The 26,837-nt window shown below is 46.8% G+C and overlaps 1 protein-coding gene across 4 annotated transcripts in view; it reads left to right on the plus strand.

The window, feature by feature from the left end:
* The window catches only part of RUNX1 (RUNX family transcription factor 1), a 242,891-nt gene extending 222,118 nt beyond the window's left edge, over positions 1-20,773 (plus strand). For all 4 annotated transcript variants that reach the window (XM_040620989.1, XM_040620991.1, XM_040620988.1 and 1 more), the window contains 2 exons: positions 14,097-14,258; positions 19,909-20,773. In XM_040620989.1, coding sequence (XP_040476923.1) covers positions 14,097-14,258; positions 19,909-20,384 — 638 coding nt within the window. In that variant the 3' untranslated portion in view covers positions 20,385-20,773. The remainder of the gene's footprint in view (positions 1-14,096; positions 14,259-19,908) is intronic.
* Positions 20,774-26,837: the final 6,064 nt, after the last annotated feature.

Genomic DNA, 26,837 nt, shown 5'->3' on the forward strand with positions numbered 1-26,837 from the left:
ACTGGGCGCCGTGCTTGGCAATTACTTCTTTTTTTCTTTCTTTTACTTTTCTTTTCTTTTCTTTTTTTTTTTTTTTTTAAATTCAGACCAGTTTTTTTTGTTGTTGTGTCAGTATATGGAAATTAGGCTGGGGGCAGGGTAGAGGCTTCAGTCCTCACACAGTAAGGAAGAGCCCTCTACTAAGAGCCAGAAGGTCTGTCCTTGCTCCGTCGCCAGCCCGCTGTGGGGAGGAGAGAGCGTCCCGTCACCTGCCCAGGCTTCGGCCCTCTCCAAGGTGGGGCTGGCTCGGGAAGTCTCCGAGGTCGCTTTCTGCACTATCATTCCATGAGACGTTGGAATGAAACCTTAGAAATGTTGACAGTGATTTACACCATTATCTAGTTACATGTGACTCATGCCCGGGAAGCTCGGGAAAGGCAAGCACTAGCCTGTCCCTTCCCAGGTGGCAAAGCTGACGGTCAGCTCGGGAGTGATCTTGTTGGTCGTTTACACCTGCGTCTCACCCAGGACGTGGCGTGCCGGCCTCAAGTCTGGGTGCCAGGCCGGGAGGCTGTGAGAAAGAGTCATCCTGAATCCTGGCATGGGGACGGAGTTCTCCCCGGGCACGGCATGACAGCTGAAGCCACACGGGCAGACCACGGCCCCCAGCGACCCTGGTTCCCACAAGGGCTCCAGAAGGTTCCCAGCACACCCCTTGTCTCCTCGACACCCCTGAGTTTCAAGTGCCTGGGGTGCGTGCCTAGCCTGGGCCGGGTCTTCCTCAGGCATCACTGACATTTGGGGCCAGATCGTTCTCTGCCATGGGAGGGGGGGCCATTCTGTGTGTTGTGGGGTGTCCAACAGCACCCCTGGCCTCCACCCACTAGATGCCAGGAGCAGCCCTCACCCTAGTCGTGACAACCGAAAATATCTCCAGACATTGCCCAATGTCCCCTGGAGGAGAACAGCCCCTGTGCAGAACAGTCTGGGAACGTCACAGGATCTCGTCGTCCACGCAGGCACTCCATGCTGGCAACAAAGGGGAGTCGCTCGGGCGTCTCTACTTGGTAGTAAATCAGTTTTGACGCCTCACCTCTCTTCTCCGTAGGTCATCTCATCCCTTGTGTCGAGCAAGAGTTTCCTAGTCTGCTATCTCAAACACTACTTGTAATTTTTTTTTTTTAATTCTTCCATGTTAGTCCAAGTCACTGAAAACCTATTGCTTCTCCGAGAAAGGCTTCCTTGACCTTGTAAATCAAAGCAGTCCTCTGGAGGGAGGTTTCCCACCGCTGGGCTCAGTATCATCTTTCTCAGGGTGACCTCATCTATTAAAGTATGAAGGTTGTATTTGAAATGTCATTTACTTTCTCTAAGTCAATAAATGAAGCCGTGGATCTTTAGATCATCAGAGGTCTGCTTATTACCAAGAGTTTGTGTGTGTGTGTGTGTGTGTGTGTGTGTGTGTGTGTGTGTGATTTTTTAAATCGAGATCTGTGTTGGAGTTTAAAAGAATTCCGGCAGATTTCCATTTGCCTTTCTGAATCGGTTTAGGGTGATATTCCTCTGCGAGTGTAGATTGCCCCTAGATGAATCTGACTTTATTAGTGTATGTCCTTTGTTCAGAGCACCAGGGATGAGCTTGTGAAAGCGTGCGCGGCTCTTATCTTCAAAGCTCTCCTTTACGCTGCAGAAGTACATCTCGGCAACCTGTGTTACTAATCTACGGCAGTCCCAATTAGTTCACATCAAGGTCAGTCCTTTGGGGGTGCAGACGGCTGCAGACTTAAGGGAACGAGTGCCTCTTGCGCAGAGCTCACGCGAAGGTGGGGGAGAAGGCAGCCACGGAGACATCAGACAAAAGACAGGGTCGCCCCCCCCACCCAGGAGAAGTGGATAGCGACTCCCTCCCCCTGCCCCTGAGCTCACAAGCCAAAGAAACCCAGTTATTCTAAAGAACCCAAAACTAGCATGGACACCTGCCGGCACGCGAGGAGGCCGTCTGGGCTCTTCTTGACGGTCTTGCTCCGATGGCAGGTGTCCTAGAGCTTTTGCGGTTGTGGAAACATAAAGACAAGCATAAGAGAACCATTTCTTGGGGACTTTTGACGAATGCAGAAGCCTTGAGCTTAAGAAGTATAATGAACACGACTCCTCCAAACACTGGAAAAGAAGCCGGAGCTGGTGGGTCGGGAGCGTGCTGAGTCTTAGGAATGAAAGAGGATGCTGAGCTCGCGGTGGCCTATCCTGCTGCGTCTCCGAGGCCCCCGACGGAAGACAGGAAATCCGTGACTCACACAGGTCTCCTGTCTCCAGTGCAGGCGCGTGAGGACCCTCTTACCTGAAGAGAATACGTGTCCTTGGCCTGCCATCATTCCCGTGGGAGAACGAAAGGGTCCTCGGCCAACTGGAATGGCAGTGCCCTTCGAGAGGGAGAAGTTCATTGTTAGGTCTGTTCAGAGACTTGCCAGTCGCTGTATGGAAGCTCAGAGCCTTGGAGGGGAAGGGACGGCGGATTCCCAGCGTGCTTGCCGCTCCCTGCAGGTGCACCGTGAGTCTTCGTGCCCAGGGCCAAAGGCAGGAGGCTCTGACGCTCAGAGGCTCACGGAGGTGAAGAGGGGGGCGGTCGCCCCGGGCGCTGGCCTCCTGGCTCCTGCCGCTGGGAATTCCCGGAGCAGGGCCTGATGTGTGGGAAAGGAAAACAAGGAGCGGGTGCAGGTAGGGGAAGAAAGTCACGGCAGGACAGCACGGCCAGCAGTGAGCGTGAGCAAGACGGGAGCAGGCTGAAGCAGACACCGAGCCAGTGGTTCGTGGAAGGCAGCCAGGCGCTTCAGCTTGGGAAACTCACCCTACTCCCCTTTGAGCGGGGAGCGCGGAATGGAAACTCTTCGAGAAAGAGCGGCCGCCACCCAACATGAGACCCCCCTCGGAAGGTCCAGAACAACGATGCGTCCTCAGTTGGCAAAGCTCAGCACTTGGATTTCTGGATTTCGGTGCTCTGGCCAGCAGGGCATGATGCGGCAGAGAGGCTGCGGTGCTCCCCCTGAACAAGGCTGGTGCTCAGTGGGACGAAGGGTTTCCGTCTCCTCTTGGTCACCTGCTGCGTGCAGCCTGCTGGAACCTCACACGTGCTCATCGAGAGACCGCCTTTTCCCCGGGGAAGGGCTCGGGGGCATGTTAGCACCTCACAGGTCGGGGGGAAACGGAGTCTCCAAGGAACGAGGTCACTTGCCCCCAACACTCCGCGAGTGAAGGGCGAGTCAGGGGCTCAGCCCTAATCTCTCCAACTCCCAAAGGAAAGCCTTGCTATGCTCTTGCTCGGGCCCTAGTGATTCTCTGAGGGACAGCCCCAGGCCATGGTTCCCAAGTCCTGGAAATGTTCGGGGCAACACAAACTGAAGGCTAGCTAAGCATCCTTGCGGACACCCTGCCAGCGCTCTCGATGTTGTAGTGTGTTGCGTTCTTGCTTCCCCCTTCGTAGGACTCCAGATTTTATTAGAATGCCATGCTTCAGAGTTTGCTGCTTAAAACCAGAGGGTGTGACCGAAAAATCCAGAAAGGATGCATTCAGGCCGAGGACACATGGGAGCGGAGGTCACAGAGGCTGCTGGAAGGGCTTCAGCCACTCTAAAATCTGTCAAACAGTTAACTTTCCATAAACCTACAGAAGTGCTGAAGTAGAATCCAGGGTTGCAGCTGGGAAAGCCATGGCCATGACGGGGCTGGTGGGGAGCATGGCCTCCCTCTGTCTCCACCCCGCGCCACCTCTGTGTCTCCCACGAGAGAGCTGTCTGCGGCCAGGTTTTGGCCGGAGGGAGGCACGCTGACACAGAGGGCTGGGGGCTACAGAGCTGGGTGCAGTGGCCTCAGGGGGAGCCAGGGCCAGGCCGCAAAATGATGGGACGCATAGCTGTCGCGTGCCAGATCTCTTTCCGAGCTGGGATCCAGAGCATCTCCTCCAATCCTGACAGCTCACGGGGTCGGGGTCAGTCGTCCTGCGGCCCCTGAGGCCCCAAAGCTAGCATCACGCCTTTTTTTCTTGCCTGCTGCCACCCTAAGGCATTACAAGGACCCTAGCAAAGCTTGGCCACGTTCCTTAACAGGAACTGCCTAAGGGATGGCTCTTCCTGAATCTGCTTAGTAGAGAGGTCGCCGGTGTCTCTCTGGGAAGCCCTGTGGGCTCCCCCACATCAGCACAGGGCCTTCCATCGACAGTCTGGACGGTGGTTTGGCTCTGACAGTCTCCCACTCTGCGCCACGGGCCAACGATGCTCCAACCTGCATGACCCTCTTTATAGCACGTGCTGTCCCCATGGAAAGTTCCTTCAGAAGATTCCGTTTCTTTAGCTGTGGGCAGTCTCAGGTGATGCTGTGCCTCTCCCGCTTGTAGCTTCCCCCTTCGAGGTGTCTGTCATTTGCTTCCTGCGAGTCAGGGTCCTCATTCTAGGTCAAAGGCATGATCCCAAGCGAGAGGCTGCCGGAGATTTCCCCGCCGTTGACACAGTATTTCTGGCTTGTCCCTTTCCAGGAGCTGCAAAGAGGGCAAAGCGGCTAGAGAATGAGGGGAGGGGAACGGAAAGCCATCTTTACCGTCCGTGTTTTGAGATTTTCGTGGGAGGAGAATGGAAGAAGGGAAGGAGATTAACAGGGCAGTCGTGGAATCATTAGAACATGGCCAGTGGGCTGGCCTTCCAGGAATTCATCCAACCACCTGCAGAATCAGTGTGGGCCTGGAAAGCACGTTGGAGGGCAGAGGCGCAGAACGTGAGAGTGCGGAAAATCTTTACGGGAAGGGCGTCTGCGATGGCTGTTTGTTTAACAAAGTCCACGGCAGTAATCTGTCTGCAAGGGAGGACAAGGGAAGACCAGAAGGTGCCTTCTGGTCCCTCAAAACCGTGGTTCCTCCACCCCATGGGAACCGAAGGCTTCTCTCCCTCTGCCCCGGGGACACGGTGCCGGCGGAGAACAGGAGGCGTTTGTCCACACACCCATCTTTTCTAGAAGCCAGTGACTTACCCCCCGGCCCTTCGTCAGAGACAACTGTGCCTGAGTCCAGAGCCTTTTTCCAGACGTGCCTCAGACTGATGGGGCTGCGGGGAGAGGCCTCATGGCAAAAGCTGAACTGTTTCCCCTGGGAAGTGTCTGGTAACTCTAATGAGGACCGGCACTTTGCATTTATAGAGCGCCTTTCATCTGTGCTCTCAAAGCGGCTCCGCAAACATTAATTAACTCTCACACCTGTGAGGCAGGTGAGGCTGGTTGCCCCCATTTTTGGAGATGAGGAAACAGGTTTGAAAGGAAAAGGGCTGTGGTGAGCCACGAGGGCTGGGGGCGGCTCTGGCTAAAGGCACTGGCTTTCTGGATTCCCAGCGCCCCGACCCGATGGCCCTGAGCGCAGAGCCAGGGGGCCTCCCCGGGGCCAGGCTCCGAATATGGGTCCCAGAGGCTGTGCATGGGGGACACGTGGCCACACAGCTCCCCCCTTCCCTCCTGCAGGCAGCCCGCCACCTCCCAGGCCCTGCGACCTGGACGGGACCCCTCAAAACCCTGAAGGCCTTTAAAACGCAGCATCCCCGGGCAGGTCTCTGCCCGGGCTTGGTGCTGGATGCTTCCCTTCCGAGTAATTGCTGGAACAATGAACACATCTTAGCTGTACATGACTAACCAAGATGTCTGTAGCCGGCAGAGACAACGGTTGGCAAATACCAGAGCTGTTTCACAACCTCGCTTTTTCCAGGATCCAAAGCTGGTAGGAGCTGACTCACATTATCATGGGGTTTCGCTGATAGCAACGGCGTGCGAATCCCGTGTCAGCTACCTGGGCACACCTCTAGGTGACTGCCAGCCCTCCTTGCCGTGCCCTGCTGCGTTGTGACTCCCTGCCGCGGTGGCCGGAGGAAAGGGCTCTGGAGGACAGTGGGACTTCCAGGGAAATGCCTCTTTCAGAGAAGAGGATGACCCAGCGCTTGCAGCCACGGCAGCCTGGGGTTCTGAAGGCAGGAGAGCCCCAGGCGGCAGTCTTGAATTTGCCAGGGAGCCCAGATCTTCCCTCCCAAGGGTCCCAGACGGGGAGATGCAAGCCACCACCGGGGCCCGCCCTGACACATCACCCTGGAAACTGACTCACATCTCTGAGCCCTGAGTCATATCCTGTTGTGCGTTTGGAGGCATCCAAGAGGGCATTACACCAGCTACCCAGGACTGAGGTGAATCTGAAGGGCACCCTGGGAGCTACCCGGCCGTCTTCCAAACAGAAAGAGGGAAAAAAATCCTCTAGGGAAAAACACCAGGACGGCCCTGCGGGTTTCTATGTTCACCAGGCAGGTTTGGCTCTTAAAAATAGACGCCGGGGCCCCATGACATACATAACTGTCTGGTCTCTGTTTTTAAACGGCTCTGAAAGGTTACCAAAAGGTCACATGTTTTAAAGATATCAGCTGAAGACCCAAAGAAAGGGCCTTCTAACTCGAATAGCCACGCCACAGAGCCGCCCACCTCCTCCTGGCCCCGGGGCAGAGAGAAGATGGTGGTGCTGTTGGGAATCCAGGTTTTGAGGGTGGGCGTTCAAGACCCCAGAGAGGTAGGTGGCCGAGTAGAACCAAGAGGGGTCTCTGGCCATGCTGTCTTGTGTGGCCTGGTGGCAGCCTGGGGCCAAAGCAGGATGCTTTAAACTTTTCAGAGAGCGGCTTTTGGTTTTGTTGATTTTCTTCGTCACTTTCTATTTCATTGATTTCTACTCTCATTTTTATTATGTCTTTTCTTCTGCTTGCTTTTGGTTAATTTTGCTGTTTTTCCTCTACTTTCCTATGCTGGAAGCTTAGATTATTGATTCTGGATCATTCTTCTTTTCTAATATATGCATTCGATGCTATAAATATCCCTGTAAGCACTGCTTTCCCTACGTTCCACAAATTGTGGTAATTGGATTTTCATTTAGTTCACAATGTTTTTTAGTTTCTCTTGAGACTTCTTATTGGACCCGTGGGTTACTTGGAGGTGTGTTGTTGAAGCTCCAAATATTTGTTCTAGCTAACTTTCTGTTGCTGGTGGGGTTTTTTTGGTTTGTTTTTAGTTTTTTGTTTTTAGTTTTAAATTTATACAGCCTGCGAATATACTTTGTATGATTTCTGATCTTTTAAATTTGTTAAGGTGTGTTTTATGGCCCTGAATGTGGTCTGTCTGAGAGAATGTTCCCTGTGAGCTTGAGAAGAAAGTATATTCTGCTGTTGTTAAATGGAATCTTCTATAAATGTTAATGACATCAAGTTTGTTGAGAGTACTGTTCAGGTCAAAATGCCCTAATTTTCTGCCCATTCGATGCATCAATTACTGGAAGAAGGGTGTTGAAGCCTTCAACTAAATGTATTTTTCTGTTTCTTCTTGCAGTTCTAAATCAGTTTTTGCCTCATGTTTTTTGGCACTGTTGTTAGGTGCATACATGTTAAGTATTGTTACATCTTAGAGAACTGACTCTTTCATCATCAAGTAATTCCTGTCTTTATCCCTGAAATTCTTCCTTCTTCTGAAGTCCGTTTTGTATTAAATTAATATAGCTACTCTTTTGGTTAGTGTTAGCATGGTCTTACCACATCTCTTTACTTTTACCCTGAGTCTTTATATTTCAAGTAGGTTCCTTATAGACAATATATAGTTGGGCCTTGTTATTAATTCACTCTGACAATCCCTGTCTTTTAATTGGTGTATTTAGAATTCATACTTAAAGTGATTATTGATATGGTTGAATTCATATCTATCATGTTTGTAACTGTTTTCTATTTGCTTACTTTTTCTTTTTTCTCCTCTTTTTCTGCCTTCTCTGGTTTTAATGGAGCATTTTATATGATTCTGTTTTATCTCCTCTCTTAGCCTATCAATTATACCTTTTTAAAAAATGTTTTCAGTGTTTGCCCCAGAGTTTGCAAAATACACTTATAGTGAATCTAAGTCACCATTAAATAACACTACACCACTCCTTCCTTCCCATTCTGTCATTCCTGCTATTCATCTCATTTACCCATACGCTGGGATCCCCCAATACATTATTCCCTCTATTACCATTTTAAACAGTTATCTTTTGGATCAACTAAGAATAGGAAAAATAAGACTTTATTTTACTTTCATTTATTCTTTCTCTGAAACTTCCTTTCTTTGTGTCAATTCAATTTTCTGACTTACATTTTCCCTTTCCTTGAAGAATTCCTTTTAACATTTCTTGCATGACAGCTCTGCTGGGTAAATTATAACAGATTTTGTTTGTCAGATGATATTTTGATTTCTCCTTCATTGTTGAGGTATAATTTTGTAGAATATAGAATTCTAGGCTGGTGGCTTTTTTTTTCTTTAAACACTTGAAATGTTTACTACACTTTTTGCTTGTATGGTTTTTGAGGAGAAGTTGGAAGTAATTCTTATCCTTATTGCCCTCTAGGTAAGGTGTTTCTGTAGATTATTTGGTATTTATCTTCCTTGGTGTTCTCTGAGCTTCTTGGATCTGTGGTTTGGTGTCCATCACTAATTTTGAAAAATTATTGGCCATTAATACTTCAGATATTTCTTCTACTCTGTTTTCTTTTCTTTTTCCTTCTGATATTTCCACTATGCATATGTTACACCTTTTGAAATTGTCCCAGAGTTCATGGATGTTCTGTTTGGGGTTTTTCTGTTTGTTTGCTTTGTTTTTTTCTTTCTTTTTCTCTTTACCTTACCTTTTAGTTTGGGAAGTTTCTATTAACATATTTTAAAGTTCATTGATTCTTTCCTCAGCCATATCCCATCTATTGATAAGCCCACCAAAGGCATTTCTCATCTCTGTTACAGTGTTTTTCGTTTCTAGAATTTCCTCTTGTGTCTGAGAGTTTCCATCTCCCTCCTTACATCACCCATCTGTGCCTTCATGCTGTCTTCTCTTTCCGTTAGAGCCCTTAACACTTTAATCACAATTAAATTCCCTGTGTGGTAACTCCAAAATCTATGTCATATCTAAGTCTGGTTCTGCTGTTTGTTGCATCTCTTCACACTGCTTTTCTTACCTTTTGGCATGCCTTGTTATTTCTGATTTGAAAGCTAGACATGAGGGGCACCTGAGTGGCTCAGTTGGTTAAGCATCCAGCTCTTCATTTTGGCTCAGGTGATGATCTCAGGGTCCTGGGATCAAGCCCCACACCAGGCTCTGCTGAGCATTGAGCCTGCTTGAGGATTCTTTCCCTCCCTCTCCCTCTACCCTTCTCCCTGCTCGTACACTCCCTCTCTCTGTCTCTCTCTCTCTCTAAAATAAATAAGTTTGTTGGTTTTTTTTTTTTTTTTTTTTTAAGAAAGCTGGACATGATGTTATCAGGTGATGGGAAGTCACGTACATAGGCCTTCGGTGTGAGATGTTATGCTCATCCAGCTAGGAATTGGGCTGTACTTCATGTTTACCGTAGCTGTAGGTGCCAGAGGCTTCAAATTCCTCTAATGTCCTTGTTTTTGTCTCCCTTGTTGTCTTTGGACTTCCCTAAAAACTCTTTCCTAAATAGTCTCTTTCAGCTGTAACCCACTGTTGTTAAACTGGATCCCATGAAAGCCTGGAGGAGTTCCTGATGCCAATCTCAAGAAAGTGGCCCCACCCCAATCACCACACACACACACACACACACACACACACACAAGACTGCAGCCCCCTAGAAGTTTCTTATGCTCCCAGGAGTCTATACTCAGTCTCCAACAATTTATCAAAATTACCAGTTAAGCGTTCAACCAGTTTACGGCTCCAGCAGCTTCTGTTCCTGGTACGCAGACCTCAGTGTGATTTTCTATAGTCACCAGCCTCTCAAGATTTCAGGGTGGCAGTTTGCCCTACAGTCTCAATTCTCTAACATATACAAGAAGAGTCATGGATTATCAGTCTGTTCAGCTCTTTTCTTGTAGAGAGGGGAGTGGTGACCCCCAAGCTCTTTACATTTCAGAGTTACAGGTGGAAGCAGCAGAACATCTTGCCTTCAGTTATTGGGTAGGGTCATTTTTCACTCTGGAGATTTTTTGATATTGCTGCATCAGAAGGTGAAAGCACTCTACTTTCTTGTTGAGTGGTGTATGCCATGGATCCCTCTGAGTTCACCGCTAGCCTCCGCCCTACCTTTTCCCCAACGTCCCCCTTCTCTGACCTCATTTCAGATGGAAGGGAGAGGGAGCTCTGTTTTACCCATTTTTTGGTGATCAGACAGCTGAAAAGAACCCATCACAAAATGACCTCAGTAAAGCGGCTGCATCAAAACATTAGGTACCCTGAAAAAAAAAAAAAAAAAACACAACAGGAGGCAGAAAGGCTCAAATTTAAATTTTCTAATCCAGTCGTTTGGTTAATGGGCATGTGAACTGGTTGAGATTGGGTCCTTGCCTCCTCTATCCTTACCTCAGATCTCCAGATTTCTTGCCCTTTACCACTTAATCTCCGGAGCCCAGTTCCTCTCCGGTGCTGAAGACCGGCCAGCAAGCCCTTTATCAGTGAACAGCGTGATATTACCTGAGCCTTACCCTGGAGCAGGTGTGTGTAGCCTAACCCCTAAAAATCAGATAAATCCCTTGGCATGGGTTTATTTTCCTTTTTAATAATATAATCATAAAAAGTAGTCAGACTTACTGAGCATTTAATATGGCCCCAAACTGTGCTACTTGCTTCCCATATGGCCTATCTCACTTATTCTTCACTACTACCATTTGAAGTAGGAAAACTATGTATCAGAGAAAATAAGTGACTTGCCCAGGGTAAAGGCAGAATTCAGTGCCTTAAATCTATCCGTGATTTAAATTAGGTGCTTTCCCTAGTCTGCTAGAGGGTTATCTCTAACATGGGAACAGCTGTTTGCAACTCCATATTAGGCAGATAATCCATCAGTCCACCTGAATACAGGTCCCCCACTAGCTGTAATTCCCTAAAGGCAAGGACTATAATCCATTCACTACTGAGGCCCCCAAACAGTGACCCTAGTAAAGCAAATGCTCATTGGCAACACAAATGAATGAGGCTGTGCATAACTTCATTGGCCTACGAATGAATGAATGAACTAATCAATGGGAATGAATAAATGCAACGGCTGTCAGCATGATGGTCAGCGCCATAGGAAGAAACCTTTCCAAGCATCATCCGTTCCCAGGGTCTTCACTGATACCGGACTAGAAGCTCCAGGGGGGCCGGAACTACACTGGTCTTATTCATCAGGCTACTCCTAGCTAAGTTAGCACATGCCTAGCACATACTAAAATTTCAGTCAACTTTTGTTCTTTTCGATGGACTGACTTATCAGAGGCAATCCCTTCAAGAATAAGTAGCCCTACTTTCCGGAGAATGACCGACAGTGGTTCTCTTCCTCAGCCGATGGCTTCTTCTCTGGATAACTCCCATCTTCTCCCTGCCTTCTTCCTCTTCCCAGAATAGGTATATAGAGTGTTACAAGCACCATTCTTCACCCCACCTTCCACCGGATTTTTTCTTAAATCCGATTAGCATACAAGTTAAGCAGAGGAACACTGTGTAGGATGTATCTGAATTAGAACCCTGCACTGTGACTGTTGCAAGGGGCTTTGAGATCATGACCTTTCAGAGATGAGAATGAGGACGTGTAAACACGTGGTCCAGGCTCAAAGACAAGCATGGAGGCCACATCTCCTGCCTCTCAGTCCCGCGCTTGCGGTGGCCCACAGCACTGCCATTTCCACGCTGCCTCCATGTGTTCATGTGGGCCCCATCGGAGCAGGAACGGTTAACGGAACAGTAAACCCGGCATACACATATCATTGGCGCTAGTTTTTTTTGTTCTATTTTGTGCTTTTGGTTTTTCGTGGTTTTTTTGTTTTGTTTTGTTTTAATAATACATGTAGAATTAGAAAACACCCAAAAAACTTGACATGGGAAGCTCGCCATCACCACCTTCTGGCCCACCACTGGCAATGACTCCAGAGACAGCTTACTGCGGTCACATGAATGAAAACTGATCACCCAGGGGTCCTTTGGATTTTTAGTGCTGTCCTTCCTCTGACGCTGGAAAGCTAAGTTGTGGTGTGAAGCAAGAATGTCGAATCTAAAACCCTGGGTTCAGAAAAAAACAGTCACAGAAGTTGGACTTTAATCATAAAGATCATTTTACCAAAGCATATTTTTAAAAGGCTGTGAAACATTATGCAACGTTTGCATGGTTTAATTATGAGTTTAGAAAAGCCTAGCACAACTTTTTCACTACAGTAAAACATGACAGAGCATGAATCATGGCATAATACTTTATGCTTACTGTGGTTTTAGACATGGGGTTAGGGGTGCTGGGCTGTCTACACAGCAAGGCATGAATTACTGAACCGCAATTCACACCCTGGAGGGCTTTATGACAATTATAAAACCTCTTTTGTTTGCTTCTTAAATGATTAAAATATTTGAATACTATATATTCACCTAGCAAATGTGTGTATCTAGGACGTATCTGAGACTAAAATATCTGAGTCTGTGATTTACTTTTCACTTGGAGCAAAACACTTGTAATATGGGAATATTGAACAAGCTGCTGTTTTGCTCTTTGCTTTCAATTATTGGAAACACTGTCACCTGTAAGGCTGCGCAGGATCCTTGACTGTACTGGACCATTCATTTCCACTGAGTTTAGAATGGACCGGCTCTTTTATTCCTTGCCTTCAAGGAATTCTCCAAAATTCAGAATGGAATGAGGACCCTTCTTTAATATTAGATTTCAGCGATTCTAAGTTAAAATATTTGCCTAGATTTTCCAAACTTAAAAATCGAATTATTTTTAAAGAAAAGAAAAGAAAGGAAAGAAATCGATCTACATGAGGGACAGGGAGAGGGGCAGGCAGGAGAAGACCCAGGGATCCAGGTGGCTCTCCAAACCCCTGATTCTGTTATCTGCTCTGCCGGCCGCGAACAGATAAACAGAAACAGCAAACTTGAACTGCTGGAAATGAAAAGCCCCTGGAGGAACTAGAACTGAATACTTCACTATGAGTAGGAAGAACTCACTCCTTTACATCCTGGCACATACACAGCCTGCGCCCAGTATTTTCCTGAGGAATGTTGCTCTCTCTAGATTTACTCCCAGGTTCATGCAGCCCTGGCTATGAAGATCCCCGGGAGAAGGTGGGACACAAAGAGAAAAATCAATGTTTAACCTTAAAGAAATGGAAGGCGATCTTGTAGGGGGGGGACCATGTCCCATTTAACTTTTCTTACGCGGGTTGCCTGAGATTAGAGGGTTTGTTCATTTTTTCTTCTTTTCATCTGCACTGTGATGCTTTTGAAAACTAAGACTCCTATGAATGCTGGAGTCAAATTTACAAAATCCTTTTTACCTAAATCTTCTGAAGTCAGAGTTTTGTCTCTTCTCTATCCCAGTCCTCATTTAATGGCCATCTATAAAATACTTGCTCAACATTCTGCCCTTTAAATGTTGCAAACTTGAGGTCTTGAAAAGGTGCCGGACACCCGTCGGTCTGGGTTGGTAGAGCCAGCTCTCGACTGCTGGGCTTGTGAACTAGTCCTCTGGCCTCATCACCAGCTTCCCAGCCAGACCTTCTTTTCTAAATTCCTTGGGAGAGAATTCACCTAAATAGAGGACACTTAAAAGCCCTTGGGATATTTTTGCCAAAGGTACAAAGAAAGAAAAAAAACAACAACTCTATGTTCTTTTTTGCTTACTGAGTACAGACGGATAGGTGATCCCCTGAGCTTATAAAATGTTTCTGAGGAGGAGAATTGTAACTCTTGGTAAAGCCAAAATTGTCTGGGCAGTTGACACATGCCGTAGTTCAACAGGTGAGCCTTAACACTTCTACCTGGAAAGTATATTCACCTTCCCCCATCATTATGAGCATGATTCAGTCCAACCTCTGGAAGGAACAGTTACCAGAGGAAAATCTTCAAGAATCACACATAAACTGTATTTCAGTATCTTGGGCGGGGGGTAGAGAGGGTGGAAATCATCAATCAAAAGCAAATACTTGGACTTACTAAACACTGGTCAACAGGCCACAGGCATGAATAACATATTTAAACAAAAGTGACTAGCTCTTTATTTAAAGATTTTTTTTTTCTTAAATCCCACCCCACTCTACGTCTGACTGAGCTCTCTGATTCTCTGCAGACACAAGGCAGATCCAGCCATCCCCACCGTGGTCCTATGATCAGTCCTACCAGTACCTGGGATCGATAGCCTCCCCTTCCGTACACCCGGCAACACCCATCTCACCTGGACGGGCCAGTGGCATGAGCACCCTCTCTGCAGAGCTTTCTAGTCGACTCACAAGTAAGCTGCTTGAACCCACCCTTGGAAGTTGAGCTAGAGTGGAAGGTTCGAGAGACTGGAGCTGCATGAAGGGGTTGGCAGTCATTCTGGGGGGTAAAATTTGGTTTAAAGACAAGGTTGTCTAAGTCCCAGGCCCATTCACGGATTTTCCCTGATGCATAGAGACAGAGATTATGACTATGAAGGCAGAAGGGGATGATTTGGGCATTTTGGGGTTCCTCACACTTGGTGGGAGGTAGCAGTTGGAGGATTAATAATCTACAAGGCCAAAGGAATTAGCATCTAGAACTCAGGTGGGACTGTCCATCTGATGGTGGCGAGCTTTCACAGGTCATGTCAGCGACACTGGGGTACCTGTGGAAGGGGAAGCAGCTACACCCCAAATGAGACATTTTGAACTAAGAGCTGTTCATCCCAGATTAGAGGAACAGAATGGAAAGCTCGGGTGTCGTGGTTAGCATAATTGTTGTTAATACGAGCTCATTAAATATTAGTCATTTAACCTATGAGACCTTTGGGCTTGGCACTCACCTTTGCTCGTGGGCAGGGAAATCGGAGTTAGAGAAAAATTCCTTTGTTGAAAGCAAAAGAAGAAACTCCCTGTTTGGAGCTTTGAAATTGGAGCTGGACCAAACTGTGAAAATACTTCAGAGAACTTCAGCATTATGAAGCCGGCGAACACACTTCATATGTGTGGGGAGGGGGGTGGTTGTTTTTGCTTTTCAGCTCTTGAGCTCAGATTATAGTAGATTAGGGGGCAGGCGAAGGGGCAAAGGCGTCACGTCTGCCATTTTAAATGTCGCATAATGTGGCATTTTCCAGACAGTTGTGATTACTGGAGAGTTCACCAAATGCTTTAGCTTCTTCTCGGAGCTTTTTAACAGCAGCACCATCGGCATCTGGGGCCAGAGAATTCTTTGTTGCGGGGGGCTGTCCTGTGCACTGTGGGATAATTAGCAGCATCTCTGGCCTCTAGATGCAGTGACAGGCCCCCTCCCCCGCATCAAGACAGCCAAAAATGTCTCCAGATACTGCCGGATATCCAGAGGGCCCCCCAGCTGCCCCCCAGTTGAGAACCACTTCAAGTATTCTTAGGCACTGTGGTAAAGTGGGAAAGCCAACTGAGTTGCCCACTTTTTGCATTAATGCCAACATTGTCAGGGCACCTGCGGGGCTAAGGAGTTGAGGAAGTAGCATAAGAACGATGACGTCTGTTCAGCCTGTTGTTCAGAAGTTCTGTTCCCTCAGGACCAGTTTGATTCCAAAGGCACTTGTCAACTTTTATTGATTCTTCTCGGTGGCACTGCTCTGCTCTCTACATCTAAAACAATTACTGTTTTCCTTGGTAATGTGCCTGCTGTGGGTCCCTTGGAATTTATTACGTAAGACTTTTGACTTGGTCAGCACCCAAGATCCGCACCTTATAGTTTCAAGAGCCCTCGGGTGGGGGCAGCCGCCCCAATTGACCAGTGTTCAGATGTGGGGGCGACTTTTTTTTTTTTTAAGATTTTATTTATTTATTCGACAGAGATAGAGACAGCCAGCGAGAGAGGGAACACAAGCAGGGGGAGTTGGGAGAGGAAGAAGCAGGCTCATAGCGGAGGAGCCTGATGTGGGGCTCAATCCCATAACGCCAGGATCACGCCCTGAGCCGAAGGCAGACGCTTAACCATTGTGCCACCCAGGCACCCCGACTTTTTGTTTTTTTAAAAGGAATCGGTACCGTGCGCTCCCAAGTCCCATGTTGCTGTTACGCTTCTGAATAACCAGGACCTCAGTTACCCAAGGAGTGGGGAAGGGTGTTTTATGGCATGAGGGTGTGAAGTACACAGAAACCACGTCCCATTCCAGCACCCAAGAATGGTTCTCCCCTGTCTTGGAGGGAGGGCAGGAGAGAATTCCAGATGAGCTTTCCCCAGTGGCAGAGAAAGGCGTGGGAGACTGCTCTTCCACTCTGCAGATGTCCCTCTGAGAAATCAAGCCTGGAGTGCAGGCCTGGCCTGGGGGCAGGAGGGGGTTGTGACACATAAAAGAAAAGTGGCTGCCTGGCTGCCAGCTTTGAGAACCTGACACGGCTCTGCGCCTGCTTTTCCTTTTAATCCCACCCCAGAGCTCTGTGTACGGCCCCTCTCCCCGCCCCCAGCCCCACCTGGACTTCCTTCTGCAAGGGGGACTTGCACTCTTTTTCTCTCTCTCTCTCTCCTTTGCAGACAGTCTCCACACCTTGTCTGAAAAGAGATGTCATCTGGAGGTTTTCCTTTATTTTTTTTTCTTTAAAAAAAATTAATGTTTAGCTGCCAACCTGGGCGACAGACAGCATGCATTAATCTGAGTCATGCAAAAGATCCTTTTAAGGCGGCCATTATCTGCTCAGGCTGTTTAATCCTTTGGGGGCAGTGGGAGGGGCCGGAGTGGGACAGCTTTCATCCATGTTGAGCTGTAGAACGAACACTTGAGCTGTCATGGCAAATATTTAGCCCAATAGGTGGGGAAACATTTCCAACTAAAATACCTGAACCTCCTAATCCCCAGATTTCCTACCCTTTAAAAGCTCCCTGTGACTATCAGGGGTCCCCACGCCCTCCCGCTATGGAATAAGGGGGCACCAGGCCAACCCAAAGGACCAATGGGCAACAGACAGGTGGGGTGAATGGTGCATGACAGTGGGGCTTGGTAGGAAATGTCAGACGGGACATAAAAATGGAAACAAATATTTGAATAGATCATTTGAATTGGAACATATCTAGAGGGCCGAAGCTCTTTTATTATCAAAATGGGCAGGAAAAGCTAATTTGACCAAACGGGTGGTCTTTTGTTCAGTGGCACTGGTGCCGTGTAGACAGAAGGAGAATCAGGGGCAGTACTGAAGTTCTTTCAGATATTCTGCCCGCAAGTGAAAGAACTATTTTCCCCTGACAGCTGAGACCATAACATCATTCCATTACTTATGTCCGTGACCAGCCGCGGACTCACTTGGGATTACGGTAACTTGGTACCATCACCACATTACCGTGTAGTCGTTGGAACAGACTGGCAGAGCATGTCCAGACATCGCCATGAAACAGGGTGACCTTTCATTCATTTTCCAGTGGATTCACCTTTTTGTCTTAGGGCAAATGAAGCAAGAGGAGTAATGGGCAGAGTCATTAATTTGTGTCCAAAGTCTTGCATCAGATGCCAACAAATTGATTGTATTTGCCTAATGCTCTTCCTCCTACCTCGGCTTCTCCTGAGACTATAGAAATCTAACTGGAAAAATGGAGTCAAGCTTCCTGTCACAGCTCTCTGGGTGAGCAAAAACAAGTGACACAGAGCTTGCTCACAGACGGCCCCAGTAAGCGGGCAGGGACAAACCGTGTGGAATGAGGTGCGGCCTGGCTTCAGGACGAGCTAGAGAGTGGCCGTGGAAGGGCAGCCCCAGACCCACTGTCCGTTTACAGCGCTTTCCCTGCCCACATGTCTGACTGGCTTTGAAAAGATTAACAGGAGTGTTTGTTTGAAAGTCAGACTCCTGGTTTCCTCATTAGCAGAGAGATTGGCTGCAGACTTTGGTTGTTTCTATAAACTTTAATTACCTCTCTGATGAGGAGTATATACCTCCTCATCACATTCACCCCAAATTTATAAAGGAGTTCGGAGAGAGGGAAGGAGGAGGAGGGAGGGGGAGAAGGGGGAGAGAGAGAGGGAGAGAGTGTGGGAGGGAGACAGAGAGAGAGAGAGACAGGCAGAAAGAGAATGAGAACACTAGCTCTCCCTGCTGGAATAATAGGCTTGAAATATGAGGAAGTTGATCAACCCCGGATGCCTTCCAAAACCAGATTAATCTACCCTGGTAGCTTTCCTTTCAGAGCAAACTCTTGGCTCTGTCAAGTTTCTCTATGGGCCTGAACACAAAAGGACACAGACCACATGCCATCCTGAGCTTGTTGATTTGAGAACTTCCAGATTTTAAAACATTTAATTCTTGCCTCTGCTATCTTTTGGGTTTGCTGATGTGAAGACTACTACGGTCCGGGCCCAGTCATTTGATGAATAATTCTGAGGAACAGTTGCCCCCAGGACACCATCCTACATCTACATGGTGGTTCTCAGTTGGGGGGGGTTGCTTGCCCTCCCCCCACGGTACCCCCAGAACATTTGTCAGTGTCTGGAGACATTGTTAGTTGTCACAGTGGGGGGTGGGGGGGCACTACGGGCACCTGGTGGGCAGAGGCCAAGGATGCGGCCAAACATCCTACAATGCATGGGACAGCCCCCACCGCCCCGACAAATAACTATCTGGCCCAAAATGTCAATACACTGCTGAGAAACTGAGCTACAGGACACAGGGAACGCTTCCTGGCACCCAAAGCCCCTAGTAGTTCCTAAGGGCAGCCTATGGTGAAGAAAAAGGCAGAAGGACACAATGAAGGCCGAAGCCAGTTTCTGAACCAGAAATGCGTACTCCTAACAAAATGAGTTTTACAGACAAAGCTTTGCCATTCCTGGTAAAACTGCAACACATGCAAAAATGGCGTGGATAAATCAAGGCCCTGTGGTCATTTGTGTTAACAAATCAGTGAAGCACATATGAGAGACTACCAGGTGAAACTGAGGCCGTGTCCTTCTAAAAATGTGGAAGTAGTCTCAAGGCACATGTGGGGGAGGAAGAATGGTATTGATACTCACTGACATCCACTCACAGTCACTACTACACCATGCATTAGGTCAAATCATAAGAAATTGCCAATTTTGAACTGTTTGAGACCTACAGAAACGGCAGTTTCCTATGATTCAACCTAAATATTATGTATAATGTATTATATATTATATAATGTGTATAATGTATTATATATTATATAATGTATATAATGTATATATATCATATAATATATTCTATTAATCTACGGATGCATACATTACATTAGTATTACATAATTTTGTAAGTTACATATTATAATTATATTAATATCACAGACTACATTTATCTTAATACACAAATTACATGTATATCAATATATTAATTATAGAGGGCTGGCAAACTTTTTTCCATAAAGGGCCAGATACTAAATATTTTAGGCTTCCCGGGTCCTACGGTCTGTGTCATGACGACTCCGCTCTGCAGGGGTGGCTCAACAGCACTATGATAAATAGCGAACAGAATGAGTGAGGCTCATTCCAGTGAAACTTTATGTATGCCCAATGATATGTGAATTTCACATAATTTTCACATCAGGAAACATTATCCTTCTCTTCACTTTTTTCAACTGTTTAGAAAAGTAACTCATTCTCAGCTTGGGGGCCGTACAAAAATTGGTGGCGGCTAGAAGGTGGGTTTGCCAACCCTGTAATTGCATCGGTATTATACGTATTATATCCATATATAGTACGTGTTATGTTACATTGTATTACATTCTATTATATTGTAATGACATTGTAGCCCACCCCACCTTACATTCCGTGACGCCGCGAATTACCACCCTCTGTCAGCGTGCACCGTCACACCACCTCCCTGCCCACTAGCATGCTGGGTAGGCGGGCCCCTGCGCTCCCGGGGCAGCAGCATTCTGGGTAATCCTCCTGTGGGCGGGCCGTGGGCGGGCGGCGGGCGGGAGGGGCGTGGCCTCCCCAGCTCCCGCCTCACACTCTTTTCTCGCCCGACCCCCCGCAGCGGCCCCCGATCTGACGGCCTTCGGCGACCCGCGCCAGTTCCCCGCGCTGCCCTCCATCTCAGACCCTCGCATGCACTACCCCGGCGCCTTCACCTACTCCCCGACGCCCGTCACGTCGGGCATCGGCATCGGCATGTCGGCCATGAGCTCGGCCACGCGCTACCACACGTACCTGCCGCCGCCCTACCCCGGCTCGTCGCAGGCACAGGGCGGCCCCTTCCAGGCCAGCTCGCCCTCCTACCACCTGTACTACGGCGCTTCGGCCGGCTCCTACCAGTTCTCCATGGTGGGCGGCGACCGCTCGCCGCCGCGTATCCTGCCGCCCTGCACCAACGCCTCCACGGGCTCGGCGCTGCTCAACCCCAGCCTCCCGAACCAGAGCGACGTGGTGGAGGCTGAGGGCAGCCACAGCAACTCGCCCACCAACATGGCGCCCGCCGCGCGCCTCGAGGAGGCCGTGTGGCGGCCCTACTGAGGGCCCTGTGGCGGCCAGGCGGGAGGAGCGCCCCGGCCCAGGCCCAGCCTTCGTCCTGGAGAGCCCGCGGGGGCGGGGTCTGCGGCCGGCGCCTTGGGGGTGGGGGGGGGGGTGCGGGGGGGGGTGCCCCTGCGAACTGGGTTCTGGGATCTCGCTCCGCGCCGACCTGGCCCCCGGAGCCGCCTGCGCCCCCCGAGGCCGTGCGGAGCGTCCGGAGCGCCGTGGCTGTGGGCCCCGCTCACCTTTTCCGAACCTGACCCAACCTGAGGGTGTCCGCTTCGCCAGCGCGCGGACGCGTCGTAAGGCAAACAGGAAGATTCCCAGAGGGAAACTGTGAATGCTTCTGATTTAGCGATGCTGTGAATAAAAGAAAGATTTTATACCCTTGACTTCACTTTTTAACCAAGTTGTTTATTCCGAAGAGTGGAATTTTGGTTGGGGTGGGGCGGGGAATGCAACTCCTCTTGTTTGGTATCTAATTCATATTTTTTAATTTTCTTTTCCAGCACCTTATAAATTGCAAAATGCGTATTTGCATTTGGGGTGGTGTGTGTGTATATATATATATATATATATATATATATATATATATATATATATATATATATATTTGAGCTTGCTTCTTGCTTTAACAATTGAAAGAAATATGATTCCTTTTTCTGTACGTTTTATTTAACTTTTCTTTTGGACTTTCGTGTAGTTGTTCTTTTGAGAAACAGCTACAGCTTTGGGTCATTTTCAACTACTGTATTCCCACAAGGAATCCCTAGATATTTATGTATCTTGATGTTTAGACACTTACTTATGTGTTGATACTTTTTTTATTATTTAAATGTACTTATATTAAGAAGAAAAATATCAAGTACTACATTTTTGTTTTTGATAGTAGCCAAAGTTAAATGTATCACATTGAAGAAGGCTGGAAAAAAAGGATGGGCAATGTGATGACTTGGTTATCTAAATATTGTTTACATTAAACTCCCTTTCATGTTAATCAGACGAGTTGGTAGCTAATGCAGCAATGTGTTTAATACGCTTTTTTAGATACTGAGGGTCACTTGAAGGATCTGAAGTATGGAATTTTCTGCCAAGCTCAACAAAGGGTCTCATATCGGACTCCCTCCCTTCAAACAGAGAAGGTCAAATCTGGTTCCAGGAGGTTCAGATAGATGCCAAAGATTCACCTCTGGAGAGGATTTATTTTCTGCCTAGGGGTTTGCTCCCTCCACGGGCTCTTGATAATTTCAGACATGCTTTGTAACCATTGAATCTGAAGTAAGCTATGTAGAAGAGCAGTATCCACATGGGAACTGAATGAATGGATTTATGGGTTCCTTAACTGCTCCCTTCTGGGGTAGTAAGGAGATCATCTGAATCCAGAATTCAGATTTTTTAGCTCCAAGAAAATACTCCTATTTGATACAGTACCTGTTCATTGATGCAGATCAAAACTTGTGGCTGTCCCCCAAGGCTGGGAGTGGAAGAAACTAGACCCGGTGCTTTTGATGCCTGAAGGTGTCCAGCTGAATTTTCATAGGGTGAGCTCAGAGGAGACCTGGACAGGACAGTTTTCCTCTGTGTGTCTCGATGGAGTCACATGGGAAAACATTGCCCCTACCTGTGCCGGACTCCATCCCATGCTGCTGATTCAGCATCCGTCTTTGCATTGCTTTCCCCAGGCTGAGACCCTACCTAACGGGGTGTGTGCACTTTTATCCGTGCATCAGCATGACAGGAAAGATTCATGTCACTGCTGCCCATGGCTACGATTCAAAAGTATCCAATGTCACTGTAAATTTTATGGCACTATTTTTATTGGAGAATTTGGTCAGAATGCAGTTGTTGTACAACTCATAAATACTAACTGCTGATTTTGACATACGTGTGCTCAAAATGATCTGGTTGTTATTTAACGTACCTCTTAAATTAGTTGAAATGATTTCAGGTCAACTCTGAAGAGTATTTGAAAGCAGGACTTCAGAACAGTGTTTGATTTTTATTTTATAAATTTAAGGATTCAAATTAGAAAGATCTTTGGCTGCAGGCAGCAAAACAGCTGGTCTTATTTAAAACAACTTGTTTTTGAGTTTTCTTATATATATATATATTGATTATTTGTTTTACACAGATGCAGTAGCACTTTGGTAAGAATTAAAGAGTAAAGCAGTTTGTGTTGTCAGTCAGGTCATTCTTATCTAGAAAAGAGCTAAAACAGATCTTGGAGAAACTCAGAATATATTCATTTTCATTTTCGATGGGATTTTCTCTCCGCGATTCAATTTGATGTTTTATTCTGTATTATATTTTTGCAGCAAAATTCCCCTTAAATGTCACTAAATTGAAAATTTTTATTTTTGGAAAAGACCTTTGGCCCCTTCACCCCAAATCGAACCTAAGTGTTCTTTTCAGCACATGTTGCCGTATCTGACCTGACAAAATGTTGGGGGAAAATGAAGGAAAAAAAATTTGTATTTTTCAGTTCATTTTTGGTACCTGAAGATATTCCAACTCAAAACCAGCCTAATGCCCTAGAAGGGGGATCAGTGAATCCTCACATTGAATCAATCAAAGGCACACCCACGGGTTTGCCCAGTTAAGAGTATCACAGACCCTTAACCAGCATATGTAGTACTTAATCGTTCCAGAAAAAAATTAAATCAAACTTTGATTGTTTTGGAGATAGGCCTCACATCACACTTAATGCTTTTTCGCCCCAGAGAAATTGCATTCATTGCCTTCAGGTAAATTAAGGTGGTCCCTTAATCAAGGAGACCCTTAAGCCAATAATATAATAACTGGATGTATCTGGGAGCATTGGTCCAAGAGAAGAAAGATTAAGCCATTTCTACTGCTTGTTCATGCCTTTATTTATAATGTCAACATGGACATATATTTTCATTCTTTTTGGTTTTCTCACTATATTCCTTATATGACTTATATTTCTTACATGACCTATATTTCTTTCTTTCTCTGGCCCCCTAATACCTCCGTTTCTCTTCCCCTCCCTCCACCAAACCTCTTCTCCCTCCTCCATTCTTTCGCACACACACCCCCAACTTCACACCAAATGTCCAGAACACGAGGAGCTGCAGGTCTCCTCCCTTTACATAAAGGAACATGGTGAGTCAGCCTTTCTCCTGCTCCTCGCGGGTTTCTTCCAGCAGAACAGAGACATTGCCAACCATTTTGGATCTGCTTGCTGTCCAAGTGCAGCCACAGAAGCCTTCCTGGACAAATTACAATCAGCGAGTTAGTAGACGGGTTTCTGCTGCCTCGCATTTCTGTGCAGATAAACAGAAATGCTCTGATTGGAAAGGAAATGAATGGTTTCACTCAAATGTCCTGCAATTTAGGATTGCAGGTTTCTGTCTGAAAGACCTTCTTCCTTAGGACATTCCGTCCTGGTGATTTTGTTTTTGGTGGTTTTTTTTTCTGGGGGTACAACATGTTTGGGGTCTTTTATACATGAAAAATCAGTTAACAATAATCTCAGAACACATTTTTTACATCTGAACAAAATGCCTGTTTGTTTACCTACAGTATACAATCGTTTGGGGTTTTTGTTTGTCTGTTTGTTTGGAGTTTTTCCCCTCCCTTTGGCCAGATCAGTATTGATGAAGCTGATCATTTGGCCTTTTTTTTTTTCCTTCCAGAAGAGTTGCATCAACAAAGTTAATTGTATTTATGTATGTAAATAGATTTTAAGCTTCATTATAAAATATTGTTAATACCTGTAATAACTTTTTTTTTCAATTTTTTGTGTGTGTTTCTAAGGACTTTTTCTTATGTTTGCTAAATACTGTAGACGAAAAATGCTTCTTTCTACTTTGTTTATTTTAGACTTAAAAATGAGCTACTTTTTATTCACTTTTGTAAAGAGCTAATAGCATGGTTCCAATTTTTTTTTAAGTTCACTTTTTGTTCTAGGTAAAATGAATGTGCAAAAAAAAAGAACTGTTGGTTATTTGTGCTATTGTGGATGTATAAAAATCAATGGAAAAAAATAAACTTCCAAATTGAAATGACAGTAAAACACATCTATTGAAAAAGTAACCATGGGAATTGCGGTCCTACTTGGACAAGCCCCACCTAGTGTCTATTTGTGTAGCAGTTACTGGATCTGTTCACAAAGCATCCTGGAAATTTGTGTATGCTTTCTTTGTCCCTGGTACTGACATATTGAATACTTCCCCGAAAAGGAACTGTCAGTCTCGAAGTTTAAACCGGATACGGTATGAGAGAACACCCTCCCCCACCAAGCCCCTCTCCAAGGTGTTTCCAGACAGTGCAGGAGAGCAGGCACTCCATGGTGTGTGGTCTACTGCTCAGAGTCAGAGTGGCTGCCCCCCTCCGCCGGGAGTGTTCCCCGTGCCCAGCCTGCGCAGGGCAGCTGGACTGCTCCTGCCCAGGACCCACTGGAGCCTTACTTTCTTTGTATCACAGTTTCTCCTGTAAATCCAGTAGTATCACTAGCGAATGGCAAATAAACAGTTTGGCAAGTACATACACCATATCACACTGTTGGTCTCTTTTTCTGAGCTGGAGGGGCTGGGAAGCCAAATGAAGCCACTGCAACACACAAGAGAACACCTAGCGAGCTCTTCACGGGCTCGCCAGGCTTCAGGCTGAGGTCTGCGCCTTCTCCTCCCCGTGCATCCTGCACCCCTTGGCTTCTGAGGCCAGGACGGCCCAGATAAAGCCCAGGGTCCTGGTGCTGCCTCTGTGGGTGTGAAGGAGCAATGAAGCATGCTTTCATGTCTGTATAAAACATAATAATGACAATAATAATTCAAAAGAACAACATGGGATTTGCAAACACAAAGCGGAAAGGGTAGGTGTTCAGTAGGAGGCCAGTCACCATCCCCAGCCTCTATTTCTTTAAATCATGGGACTTAGCCTTGAGCCGCGATGGGGAGTTTTTTAAAGTTCTTCCCTCACCACCCCCACTGTGCCAAGCATTATTCGTATTTCGGTCTCAAGACTATGTGAGCCAAGTTACCTCCCAGCCAAGAGCCACCAGCTAACCCTTCTTCCCAGTTTTTGTCGTTGCCTTATGGTCTCCCCTGGTCTGCTGGGTGGCCGCAAAGAATGTCAGGAACCCACGAAAGTGGGATCAAAAGAAATGACTGACACGGGAAGTCATGGTTAATGGGCAGAGACAGGAAATGAGTGGGAGGATCAGGTTATATGCGTCCAGAAAGGGAGCCTAGTGGAGGCACTGAGTGTGTCTTCAGGGGCCAGACTGCCCGGGTTTGAGTTCCAGCTCTGTCTCAGTCTGGGCGACAAATTAAGCCAGTGGCCTCGCTCTTCTCACTTATAAAAGAGAGACACTAATGCTATCAGCGAGGAGATCTAAATACTGAATGCACGCGAAACACTGTATATGGTGTTGGCACGTAATACATGCTCAATAAATGGAAATACACAGAACAATACTCCTCATTATTAACGACATAAACAACATCAAATAAAAAGTTAAAATGCTTTCCACTTCTCCCAATCTATGCCTTGCTGTTGCTGCTAACTGGATCGTGTTTGCCCTTCCAGACTTTTCTCTATACCCATGATATACACCACCTATTTTATCGCGTCCGTGCAGAAAGGCATCAGACAATACGTATCATTGCTCAGCTTTTTCATTTAATATACAACGCGTGTCCTTCAGCACACTTAGATCTACTTCGTTCTTCTTAATGACTACACTGCAGAAAACTGCATGGGTGGACTCCTTCGTTTACTCCTTCCTTTACTGAGAGACAGCGAAGGTGCCCCCCCCCCCCGCCGCATCTTGCTACACAACAGTTCTCTGCATATATCTTATGACCTCATGCTTGAATTTTTGTACATTTACAAGGAACTGCTAGTTCAAAACGATTTTGCATTTTGACAGATACCTCCAGAATGCTCTTTCAAAAGGTTTTATCGAATTGGATTTTCAGGGTCAAGGCCATGTGCTAGGAAGCAGAAAACAGCAACTTGCCAGGTAAATGCTTGATGACCACTGTCTGTAGCAGGTTTCTAAACCAGACCTTAGTGCCAGAGAGATTTTGTAACTTCAGGAGTGCTTAAAGCATTCCAGAGGAGGAGTGAATTAAAAATAACAATGCACATTTAAGTGCTTACTAGAAGCAGGGCTCTGGTTTAAGCACTTCACATACACTTGCTTATTCAGTTCTTACAGAGACCCTATACGAGGGGGGTATTCCTTTTTTACCCCCGTTTTGCAGAGAAAGATACGAAGTCCAGGGAGGTGAAGCAATCCGCCCACGTCCCATGGCTGCGGGCGGAAGAGCCAGGATTTGAGCCTCAACAGTCTGGTGCATGACTCCTTGCCCTTCACCATTTTTCTGGACTGAAGCTCTGAGCAACATTGACATTCACTGATGACAAAAGACTTGAGTAAACCTTCATGGGTGGCCTTTCCCTTCAAACAATGCTAGTCTGAAAAGCAGA

The sequence above is a fragment of the Ursus maritimus genome, unplaced genomic scaffold (assembly GCF_017311325.1).
Source record: "Ursus maritimus isolate PB19 unplaced genomic scaffold, ASM1731132v1 scaffold_4, whole genome shotgun sequence".
NCBI lineage: Eukaryota > Metazoa > Chordata > Mammalia > Carnivora > Ursidae > Ursus > Ursus maritimus.